The 11,984-nt window shown below is 46.6% G+C and overlaps 1 protein-coding gene across 1 annotated transcript; it reads left to right on the forward strand.

Annotated features, from left to right (window-relative positions):
- The first annotated feature begins 1,573 nt into the window (after positions 1-1,573).
- Positions 1,574-5,436, forward strand: LOC137848025 (large ribosomal subunit protein mL65-like). Its single transcript, XM_068666811.1, has 5 exons — positions 1,574-2,180; positions 2,418-2,563; positions 3,089-3,191; positions 3,666-3,842; positions 4,979-5,436. Exons 1-5 carry the CDS (start codon positions 1,643-1,645, stop codon positions 5,245-5,247), a joined length of 1,233 nt encoding a protein of 410 aa, XP_068522912.1. The 5' UTR covers positions 1,574-1,642; the 3' UTR covers positions 5,248-5,436.
- Positions 5,437-11,984: the final 6,548 nt, after the last annotated feature.

The following is an 11,984-nucleotide window of genomic DNA, read 5'->3' on the forward strand; positions in this document are numbered from 1 at the left end:
GGAGCAGGCCCCGGGCTGGAGCTGCAGCCCGTGGAGAGGAGCCCCCGCAAGAGCAGGGGGTCTGGGGGGAGCTGCCGCCCACCCATGGGGGACCCGTGCTGGAGCAGTTTGCTCCTGGGGGATGGACCCCATGGTACAGAGCCATGTGGAAGCAGTGCTTGAAGAGCTGCTGCCTGTGGGCAGCCCCCGCAGGTTCAGTTTGGGAAGGACGGCATCCATGGGAGGGACCCCACGGGGAGCAGGGGCAGAGAGGGACCTGAAGGAGAGGTGGAGAAAAAGTGTCCGGGCCTGACCACAGCCCCCATTCCCTGTTCCTTTGTGCTGCTCAGGGGAAAGAGGTGGAATAGGGTGTTTTTATTTTCTTTTCTTTGTTTCTTGCATGTCTATCTTGTTAGTAATAGGTAATAACTTTCTCTAATCTCCCTATGCTGTCTTTTTTGCCCATGACGATAACTGGTGAGTGATCTCCCTATCCTTATCTCAACCTGTGGGCATTTTTTGTCATATTTTTCTCGTCCTTCCCCTTTGAGGAGGGGGTATGAGAGATGGGTTGTGGTGGAGCTTGGCTGCCCACCTGAGTAAAACCACCACAGACAGTTATTTTAGTATCTTAATGATCTGGACAAGGGAAGCAAGTGCACCCTCAGTAAGTTTACAGATGACACCTAGTTAGGCATGAGTTTTGATCTGCTCAAGGGTAGGAAGGCTTTACAGAGGGATTTGGATGTGCTGAGGCCAACTGCATGAAGGTCAACAAGGCAAAGTGCCGGGTCCTGCACTTGGGATGCAATGACCCCATGTAATGCTAGAGGCTGGGGGAAGGAAGTATGGAAAACTGGAAGCAGAAAGGTCCCTGGCGGTATTGGTCAATAGCTGGCTGAACATGAGCCAGCAGTATGCTCAGGTGGCCAAGAAGGCCAACAGCATCCTGGCTTGCATAAGAAGCAGTGTGACCAGCAGGGCTAGGGAGGTGATCGTCCCCCTGTACTTGGCTCTGGTGAGGCCACACAGTTTAAGTGCTGTGTTCAGTTTTTTGTTCAGAATGTCACCAAAGCTAGTACAGAGTCTAGAGAACAAATCTTACGGCGCGTTGGGGTTGTTTAGCCTGGAGAAGAGGAACCTCGGGAGAGACTTTGTCTCACTACAACTGCCTCAAAGGAGGTTGTAGCAGGATGGGGGTCGGTCTCAACTCCAAAGCAACGGGCGAAGAGAGAACATCCTCAAGTTGCACCAGGGGAGGCTTCTGTTGGACACTAGGCAAAATGTCTGCATTGGAAGGGCTGTGATGCATTGGGAAAGGCTGGGAGAAAAGCCCAGAGAAGCGCTCGAGCGACGCTCCCCGGCGGTACTGCTCAGACGCGCGGGCACGGGGCTCAGGGGCACGGCTCAGAGGCACAGTCGCCGTGCCCGGGTAAGGGGCGGGGCCCAGGTGAGGGGCGGGGCCGAGCCCAGCTGCCTGCCCGCCGCCGCTCCTCCCGCAGTGCCTCCTGGGAGCTGTAGTTCCCGGCCCGGGAAGCCGGAGGGAAGGCCTCGGCGCATGCGCAGTCCCCCCGGGGCGCCCAGCAGCGCCTCGGCAGAGGCCGCTCCCTTCCCGTCCCGGCAGCCCTGTGCCGGCCCCCGGCCCGCGCCCTTCCGCTGCGAGATGGCGGCGCCCGGCGGCTGCCGGCTGCTGCTGCGGCTGGGCCGGCGCTGGCTGTCGCAGGAGCCCGCCGTGCCGCCGCCGCCGCCCGGGCCGCTGTACCCGCCCGTGGTGGCCTCGCACACGGCCAGGAGCAAGGCGGCCCGGCGGCGGCGCCTGGAGCACTTCCAGCGGCAGGTGCACGAGGCGGCGTCGGTGGAGGAGAAGCTGCGGCTGTACGGGAAGCTGCAGCGGCCCAAGTACACGGTGCACCCGCAGACCTTCGCCCTCAACGCCGACCGCTGGTACCGGAGCTTCACCAGGACCGCCTTCGTGCCGGGGCTGCCGGCGGAGGCCGCGGAGGAGGCGGGCGTGGAGCTGGGCGCGCTGCGCTCGCTGGCGTGCGACGCGCTGCTGCAGGAGAGCTTCTACCAGAAGAAGCGGCGGCCGTTCCTGTACCGCGACCAGGAGCACACGCCCGGGCCCTTCCTCACGCAGCTCGTCTCCTCCCTCGCCGCCTCCCTGTGCGGCCGCAACCCGCTGCTGGCGGCCTCGTCCCTTGGTGCGGAGCGGGGGCGGGGGGGGTGACGGAAGCGGCTGAGGTGGGGTGGGCAGGGAGCTCTGTGCTGGTGCGTGCCTGGTGGTGCTGCACGTTGGGCGTCAGCAAGGATTTTGGGTCACCTCATCTGTGCGAGTGGGCTGTGGTTCTCAGGTTTTGGTGCAGCTAGAGCAAACACTGCGGGATTGAAAACACAAATGGGTGATTTCTCATGTCCTCTGCCTCCCTGTTCTGTTTCAGACCTAAACCCCGAGGTTAACTACTACTGGCATCACGGTGAGGAGGTTGTTATGCACGGACATCGAAAAGGTAGAGTCGATCCTGTGCGGTTTCAGATAGATGATAAGCCACACCTGCAGCTGCGTGTACCAAAGCAACTTCCAGAGGTGTGGATATTTTCAACAGCAACTTACTAATGTGTACTTTCACTTCAGCTTCTGACTGCTGCTGGAGCTCTGGTGGTAGTAGTAGCATGTTGAGGCCCTGGTTAATGAATTGTATGATGAGTGCATTGGTGTGTTTCTTGAGTGTTAATGCTCTTATTCTGTGCCGTGTTAAGTGCTTGTTAGATACTGGGATGGTTTCCCGAACCTGAAGTTGATCAATAACTAGTGATAGGAGAAGAAGGAATGACCTCAAATTGTGATGGGAGGTTTAGGTTGGAATTTAGGAGGCAGTTCTTCTCAGAAGGAGTAGTCAGGAATTGTAACAGGTTGCCCAAGGATGTTGTGGAGTCACCATAGGAGAATGGTTGGACCAGATAGTCTTGCAGATCTTTTCTGACTTTAATGATTCTATGTAAGAAAAACTTGGACTATCTGGTGTTTAGTCTGGTATTGAGATACAATGTGAAGCCAGATGTCAGAATCATGACTTATGGAATGGCTGTTCTTTCTTCTGCTTTCTTCAAGATTGTACCGCTGGAATCTGATCTCGGAGAAGTTCCCGTTATTGATCACAAACCGTCCAAACTGCCACTGTTCAAAAAGCAGTATGAAAACAAGGTATTTATAGGTAAGAGTTTCCAGTCAAGAAATGTCAACTACATTTTGACATTTCACCTGACGTTTCACCTTCTCTCAGCAGAGAGAGTGTTTATATTTATTTTCTTATAATTATTATATATAGCACATGAATCTCAATAAAGATTCTACGTCATTTACGTAATGGGGAGTGGCATTCTCTTGAGGATGTGATGCTCTGTCTCAGGATTGATCTAAAGGAGTGGGATTGAACAGAAACTTAGTAGTAAAGCTGGACTTGAACTGATGTATGTCCTTTGGAGACATTTGAGTATGTTACCTTTTGGACTCGGCAAGCCCTCCATTCTCACAGAGAAATGGTTGACTCTGCACTTACGTGCCTCCACAGCAGAGGTCTTAACTTGCATCTGCTTGGAGCCTGACAGTAAAAACTTGTTTGTGTGCATCGTAAGGAATGTTGTGTGACCCTGCCTCCTTATTTTGTTTTCTTTTGGGGTGGTGATAGGGTCGAAGGTATCAGACCCATGCTGTTACGGCCACACGCAGTTTCACCTGATTCCTGATAATCTCAATAGGGAAAGATTTATAATAGCGAATCTTGAGGATCAGATTGAAGTTGTTTATCGAGCTAATGGTGTTGCAAGTCTCTTTGCCTGGACAGCGGCTCAAGCAATGTATCAAGGTAAGACTGTTGTCCATAGGTTTGTGCTTGATGTGCTGCGCCAATTAGCACACAGAGTTGGAATCCACATAAAGGTCTTTTAATTAAATAATCAGATACGTATCTCTGTAGAGTCAGGTGCTTGGCAATCTTTCGCAAAGCAAGCACACCTTTGACTCGAATCACTGTAATTTATACACAGCCATCTTTGGAAAACTATCTGGCTACTTTTGATTGGCTATTATTTAAGTTATTATAGTTATAGCTTAACTTTTCTCTACTGAGCATTACAGAAGAATGGGGCGGATGGAGGGGGGGAGGACACACACCAAATCCCACGTTACCATATATCATCATTTTGAAGAGTGTGATTTTTAATGTTAATGACCCTAAATGAGCAAAAGGCAACTATTGGTCAGCCTGGAACTGTTTTTCTCCTTGTTTTTCACCTTTTATATCCCTTATCTTTCTTGCTTCTGCTACCAGTCTCTTACTTTCATCTAAAAGACTACACAAGCTATTGAAAGCCTATGTAAGCTACAGGGATCCGTATTTTCTTCAAATTTTAATCTTTTTTTCACAGCTTTGGGACTACAAGACAGTCAGTTTGTAAAGGTTGTCCTGTCCTCATGATGAACGCTTGCTCTAATGTTCTCTGACCTTTTCTCTCATGCAGTCATTTTTTTTGCTTTGTCTTCTGAAGGCCATCCTTTAAGTAGGTCCTTAAAGATTTGATTGAACCAGTGGATGAAACAGAGCTTATTCAAGGGTGGTATTTAAAACTTTGCCTTTGAAGCCTTTGAGTGCTTTTGATCCGTGAGAATTAATTATGCAGAAACATATTTTCTTGTGTAATAACGCCCAAACCTCAGTCCTGCAGTCGCCTGCTCCTCAGTCCTTAGAAGGAAAGGTGTTAGGTCTCGAGCGGTGTAATGTCAGGAATTTTATGAGACGACTAAGTGTCTCAATGTCTTCTTTCAGCACTGTGAATTCAACGAAACTACAGTGAGAGCCAAAGTAAAATGTCAGCAGCCTTACTTCAGGATCGCATGCCTGTTTGTTGAAAAATCCCAGAAGGTGTGGGTGGGTGGTTAGATCACATCTGTGCCGATGAGAATTGAGTCCTGTGTAACTAGTGTTGTTTCTCTGCTTTGCAGGATTCTGGAATGAAGCGGATGTGACACGTCCTTTTGTATCCCAGGCGGTAGTGACTGATGGCAAATACTTTGCTTTCTTTTGTTTCCAGCTGAATACTTTGGCGTTAACTGCAGAAACTGTTAAAAATAACCCTCGGAAGAATATCTGTTGGGGAACTGACAGTAAGCCATTATATGATGTTGTTGAAGAGGGCAGTGTGAAAGGCTTTAATGATGAAGTTCTGCTTCAGTTGGTTCGTTTTCTGTTAAACAGACCCAAAGAGCTGTAAATCGTTAAACTAAACTTGCTGTTCACGTGCCTGAACTTCATTGTAACTCTGTGGAGTATGGGCTGGAATATATGCCTTGCTCTTAGTCAACTATGCCTAGCAAACGCAATACATGTATTTCATGGCCTTATTTCTTGACTTGAACTGTATAATACTGTACACTGAAAAATAAATGTCTGGAATACCTTTGCCCCTTGTGTATTTCCTATGAAAAGCATATTATTCCTCATGCAAAGTCAGGTGGATGGTTTCCACTTGGAGCTCTATTAGAAGCACAGCAACACATTATGATTTGGAAAGAGTGTAGTGGAAAAACTGCTAATTCTGTACCTGAAGAAAGAACTCTTCTTTGCCCTTATGTTTTTAAGAGAAAGTGAGCTCAGACTAGAAAGTGATTTTTTAGTGACGAATGGTTGGCACTTCTGCTGCATGTCCAATGAACTTTGTAGGCATTTATTGAGCAGTAGTACAGGCACAATAAAACTTGCAGACCATGATTAGACATGCATATACGTTTTAGAGCTCGTCACCTCAGGAAGTGCAGAGAGCACTCTCAAATGATTTTGCAAACTGCATGTCTTCCCCTTAGCATGGGACCTTGATTTCAGTTATGCATATCTTGAGGATGTGTGTAACTGCTGGTGTCTGGATGTCTTCTGTCTTTTTCTAGCAGGCCATAGCTGAGCTAAAGACATGACTGGGATCCCTCATAAGATCCACAGTCTCAGGATTGCTTAGGAATATTTAACGAAATATCTGACTTTGAGATAGCTAAGTGCATAGTGTTTAGCAAAGTTTGAGTATTTCTGATTGCTGATAATCCTTGGATTAAACACCTGCCTGTTCTGGGCAGGTGTTTTTTTTCTGGTGTGATGAGGGGATGATGCAAACAATGAATGAAAGGACATGCACAAGACTTGGATACTGTGACCTGGCAGACCATCTTCACAATGAGTGAGGTACGGTATTTTTACCTTCAGCTTGAAACTGCGTGTTGCATTGTAAGTAATGTCTGCGGACACTTGATGTAAAATCAAAGAAAATCCTGCTCCGAAGGTAAACAAATTATTTTTTTTCTGTGATTCAGCCTTTGTCTATGCTAAGGGTCCAGCTGTAGCAGAACAAGTCTTAAAAGGGTGATTTTCCTCTGTGCAGCTTTACTAGTGACTGAAATACTGGTGTAGATGTGTAGCCTGGTAAAAGGAACCCAGTGTTGGAGTGAGAGAGGGGGGCAAGACAGCAGGAGCTGTCTATTATGTAATTGTAAAGTACCCAGTGCAGCTTTCTGTGGCTGTCTCAAAAGGCAAGGAGATCCCCTGGAAAAGCAGTGGGTGTCACTGTTTTCCCTTGCAGAGATTAAAAAGTGTGATGGGTTTTGTTCTGCTTCTTTGTACTGCCTGGCAAAGTTGAGGCGTCATAATGCATGCAATTTTCTACAGCAATCTTTCATCTTGTACTCATCTGTTCAGGGTGTTTAATGCTTCTGTACAATGATAAAAGCTTTTTTTAAGGTTGTATAACTACTAAGTGTTTAAAAGCAGAAAACACAGAAGCTGCAGCATTCCTATGCTTGAGCTTTGTTCGGCAGAAACTTTGTGAGGTTACTTCTTTGTCCCGTGGGAGCAGCATTCTTTATCGTTCTGTTGATTTTGCTTTTTAACACAAAACTACACAAAACTACAAGCTTGCATCCTTTTTCATGTTATTACTGAGCGGGCCCAGAAAACCCAGCTGATAAATACATGTCTGAAAGACTGCTGCCATTGCAAAAATTTTGCTTTTTTGAACATGGGGCAGCTTTCTTGGCAGCTGAGCTGATGGCTGAATATCCCACCTGTCTTAAGTGGGGAAATGGATCGTAGACCAGGAGCTGGCAGGGCTTGTTGAGAGGGCTTTCAGCTAGGCATGAAGGAGGATGGAGGTGAAAGGAGGCTTGCTAGAGATGAGCCTGGGAGAGCAATGGCAGTGTTGGGGGTGCAGGCAATGGCTCAGCCGAAGTACTTTCAATGATTCAGGCAACAAATAGGAGGAACTGGAAGCCATTGTGTGGCAAGCAAACTATGACCTAGTCACCAGCTCTGAAACGTGATGGGACCACTCCCACAACTGCATGGCTACAAGCTCTTCAGGAGGGACAGGCAACTAAGGAGGTGCAATGGTGTGGCTCTCTTATATTAGAGACTGGATGTTGTAGAGCTTGTGGCTGGGAATGATAAGGTAGATTCCCTGTAGATAAGGGTCAGGGTGTTGCCCAACACGGCAGACATCCTGGTGAGGGCCTGTTACAGACCGCCCGACCAGGATGAAGAGACAGAAAAGGCATTCTATAAGCAGCTGGCAGAAGTCGCTCAATTGTCAGCATTTGTTCTCATGGCAGACTTTAACTTCCTGGATATATGCTGGAAATAGAGTACAGCCCTGAGGAAGCAGCCTGGAAGGTTCCTGGAGCGTGTGAAAGACAGCTTCCTGACTCAGCTGGTTAGTGAGCCTGCCGGGGTGCCCTGCTAGGCCTCCTGTTGGAGTAGAGAAGGACTGGTGGGAGCTGTGGTGGGAAAACATGACTACTGAGGGTAAGGAAAAGACTGAGATTCCCAATGCCTTCTTTACATTTGTCTTTAATAGTGAGACCAGTTACTCTTGGGATACTCATCCTCCCGACCTAGAAGTCTGGGAGAAAGAAACCCCCCCATGATTCAGGTGGAAAAAGTTAGAGACCTGCTCCTCCACCTGGACTGCCATAAGTCCATGGGACCAGATGGGATCCACATGGCAGTGATAAAGGAGCTCTTGGATGTGATTGCCAAGATGCTTTCCACCATCTATCAGCAGTCATAGTCAACTGGAGAGGTCCCAGATGACTGGAGATTTGATAATGTGACACCCATCTACAAGAAGGGTTGTAAGGAAGATTCAGGGAACTACGGGCCTGTCAGCCTGACCTCAGTGCCAGGACAGGTGATGGAACAGGTCATCGTGAATGCAATCACACGGCATGTGGAAGACAGCTGGGGAATCAGGCCCAGTCAGAATGGCTGGCTGAAAGGCAAATCCTGCCTGAACAACCTCATCTCCTTCTATGACTGGGTGACCCGCCTGGTGGATGAAGGAAAGGCTGTTTATGTAGTCTACCTAGACTATAGAAAAACCTTTGACAATGTCTCCATAAGTATTTTCCTGGATAAGCTGGCATCCTATGGCTTGGACAGGTTCACTCTTTGCTGGGTTAAAAATTGGCTATATGGCTGGGATCAGAGAGTGGTGGTGAACAGAGTGAAATCCAGCTGGCGACTGGTCACCAGTGGTGTTCCCCAGGGGTCAGTGTTGGGGCCTACCTATTCTCTTTAATATATATACTGGTGATTTGGATGAGGGAATTGAGAGCAACCTCAGTAAGTTTGCAGATAGCACCAAGTTGGGGGGAAGTGTCGATCTGCTGGAGGGTAGGAAGGCCCTGCAGAGAGACCTGGACAGGCTGGATTGTTGGCAGGGGCGAATGGGACAAGGTTCAACATGGTAAGGGCTGGGTCCTTCGCTTTTGTCAAAGCAACCCCCTGGAATAGTCCTACAGCATCCTGGCTTGTATCAGGAATAGTGCAGCCAGCAGGACCAGGGAGGTGATCGTCCCCCTGTACTCTGCTCTGGTGAGGCCACACCTCAAGCGCTGTGATCAGTTTTGGGCCCCTCACTACACGAAAGATATCGAGGCCCTGGAACTTCCCCACAGAAGGGCTAGGAAGAGGGTGAAGGGTGTGGAACACAAGTAATGTGAGGAGCGGCTGAGGGAACTGGGGCTGTTTAGTCTGGCGAACAGGAGGCTCAGGGGAGACCTTATTGCTCTCCACAGCTACCTGAAAGGAAGGTGTGGGGAGCTGGGAGTCGGCCTCTTCTTGCAGATAACTAGGGATAGGACTAGGGGGAATGGCCTCAAGTTGCACTAGGGGAGGTTCACGTTGGAAAATAGGAAACATTTCTTCTCAGAAACAGTGGTTAGGCATTGGGACAGGTTGCCCAGGGAGGTGGTGGAGTCACCATCCCTGAGGGTATTTAGGGAAAGGTTGGATGTGGTCTTTACAGAGATTGTTAAGTAGGTAACATTGACTGGAGGGGTTGTTTGAGCCTGATGATCTTGGAGGTCATTTCCAACCTTAATGATTCTATGATTTGGAGTTGGACTATGGAGTTGGACTTGATGATCCTTAAGGGTCCCTTCCAACTCGGGATATTCTATGATTCATTTACATTCAGGCCTACTGGAGCAGATCACATTATTAACATTTACCACTAATTTCAAGGGTAATGCAACCATCATAATTGGAGACTACACTGAGGAATCTATTCTGTCAACAGCAGAGGGAAAACTGAAAAGCTGAGGTGAAATGTCTTGCCCAATCCATACAGAATGTCAGTAACATATACAGGAATAAGACCTTGACTTCATGCCCCCCTCCCAATCCACTGTCTGCTGTGCTACAGCAGCATTGGATGAACTTAACTGGCAATGTTTCGTCTTAGATTAGCAGCAAAACCCAAATTGGATTCTCACCTGAGAGTTAGTCTTTTAAAACTGAGCACAGTTAGTCTTTTAAAACTGAGCACAAGTACTACCACTACTACTACTACTACTGCTGCTGCTGCTGCTACTACATCCACCACCACCACCACCAAACAGTTTTTAATTGGATTACAAATAAGCACATCTGGCAAAGCATAATTGCAATCAGCATGTTACTAGTTCAACCAGCAATACTTGTAAAATCACAAACTGGAGGAAAAAAAAAGAAAAAGAAAAAAAAAAAAGACTGCTGCTGAATTCTCAGCGGAAGGAGGGTGACATCTAGTGGTATTGCTCTTTGCACTTTCCTTCACAATGTGCCTCAAAGCATCTTGGCGAAGCAGGGCATTATTTTCTTTTGCATTTTTAATGCATGTGCTTTTTGACAGCTTAAATACTTCATGCAGTGTCAGCTTTTCACCAAACACACTGTCCTCTGATTTTTTCAAATGCAATTGCCTTCTTTGTTGTTGTAGTGAAATACAAAAGTTGTCATAAAGGAGTGATTCTGCTTTACGATACAGCAAATAATGCTGTATCATAAAACACTTTGTAGATATTGTGGTAACAGCTTAGATTTCTCTCTCCCTCAATTCATGGCTTAAGTTCATGAGAAACTCACATCAGAACTAGAGCTGCTGTCTTCAGTTACCTATATGGAGAGCTTAGAGAAAATGGAGCCAGCTTTTTTCTTGGTGGTGTTGTTACTGTTTGTGGGGGATAAGAAGGTAGAGGACCAGCATAAAAGGCGGAAAGGCAATAGGTACAAGATGGAACTCAGGAAATTCTTATTTGATACAAGAAAAATTACCATGAGGATGTCCAAACTCTGGATAGGAGATCCAAATGAGCCCTACATTCTACATCTCTGGAGGTATCCAATCATTGACTGGACAAAGCCCTGAGCAGCCTAATCTAACTGGCTCTGCTTTGAGTAAGGTTGGTCTGCAGTGTCCTCCAGCCTTCATGCCTCCACGATACAGGAAGATGACCCTTCCAAAAGTGAGGAAATTGGTGTTTAAGGTATCTGCAGAGAGAAAATAGAAAACCTGTAACTATTTGTCATTATTCTTCTCTTTAGAAATAATGTCTTAGCAACTGTTTGACTGTGCATACAACTCAGTTGTGAGTTGTATGCCAGGTCATATACTTATCCCGCAGACCCATGACTTTCTCAAGCACTTCATTCCTGTGCTGTCTTCCTTCAGGGCTTCTCAGATTGGAAGTAATGGCATATGATGTAGAGGGCTGTATAGTCCTCATTTAGCACATTGTATCCTTCAGATCTCAAGATCTGCTTCCCTTGGATTGTAATAACTTCAGTTTCATGTTATGCTGCAAGGCTCACTTTTCACCTACTGAGGAAAACATGTCTTTTGTGCAGCCAAAGAACTATTATGGGATATATCTAGTTTGTAGAGGCAGAGTCTTTAGGTTTTGATGGCCATTGGAAAGTCTGTGTGCTTTCTACCAGCACTTTTCACCTTTGAAGGGCTAGAATTGTTTCTCACCATCTAATTTTTTTTTTTTTAATTTTTTATTTTTTTTTTTAAGCAGCAGAGAAATACTTTATCACCAATATTTGTTTGCCAAAAGAATTCTATGGATCATTATGACACCTGAAGTTAAGTTTCCAAGCCTCTAAAATGCACACAAGCAGTTGCCTGTAACTGGACATGTATGCCATTTACACTTAAGAAAAAAGAAAACAAAACAAACAACAAACAACAACAAAATGTGCTTCTTTGGCAGCAGAAGTAAAGAAAAAGTGGAGTGTCTGCCATTCCTCACTTCTCAGCTTCATGACACCTTTGAAGACAAACATAAATACTTGCCTCTTGTCAATACCGTATTATAAAAACATTTATATAAACTAGCTTTCTTTTGCAGTACCTGTGGTCTTCATCGAGTCTTTCACATTCATACTGAGACGAGTCTATTCAACAGTCTTTCACATATCTTAGTCATTGGAACAATGGAGCTGACCCTACAAATTTCCTTATAAAAGCATACATCTTTCAGCAGTTGAATATTGTAATTGAGTGAATGATGAAGTCTCTTAATGCAAATGTTTGAATTGTCACTTACCAGTTGCTTCAGAACCCAAATAGCTCTCCTTTCTTTTCAAAATGACAGTATACTATTTCCTCCAGTCGATCAACCTCTCTTTCTTTTAGGAGATGAA

The sequence above is a fragment of the Anas acuta genome, chromosome Z, assembly GCF_963932015.1.
Source record: "Anas acuta chromosome Z, bAnaAcu1.1, whole genome shotgun sequence".
NCBI lineage: Eukaryota > Metazoa > Chordata > Aves > Anseriformes > Anatidae > Anas > Anas acuta.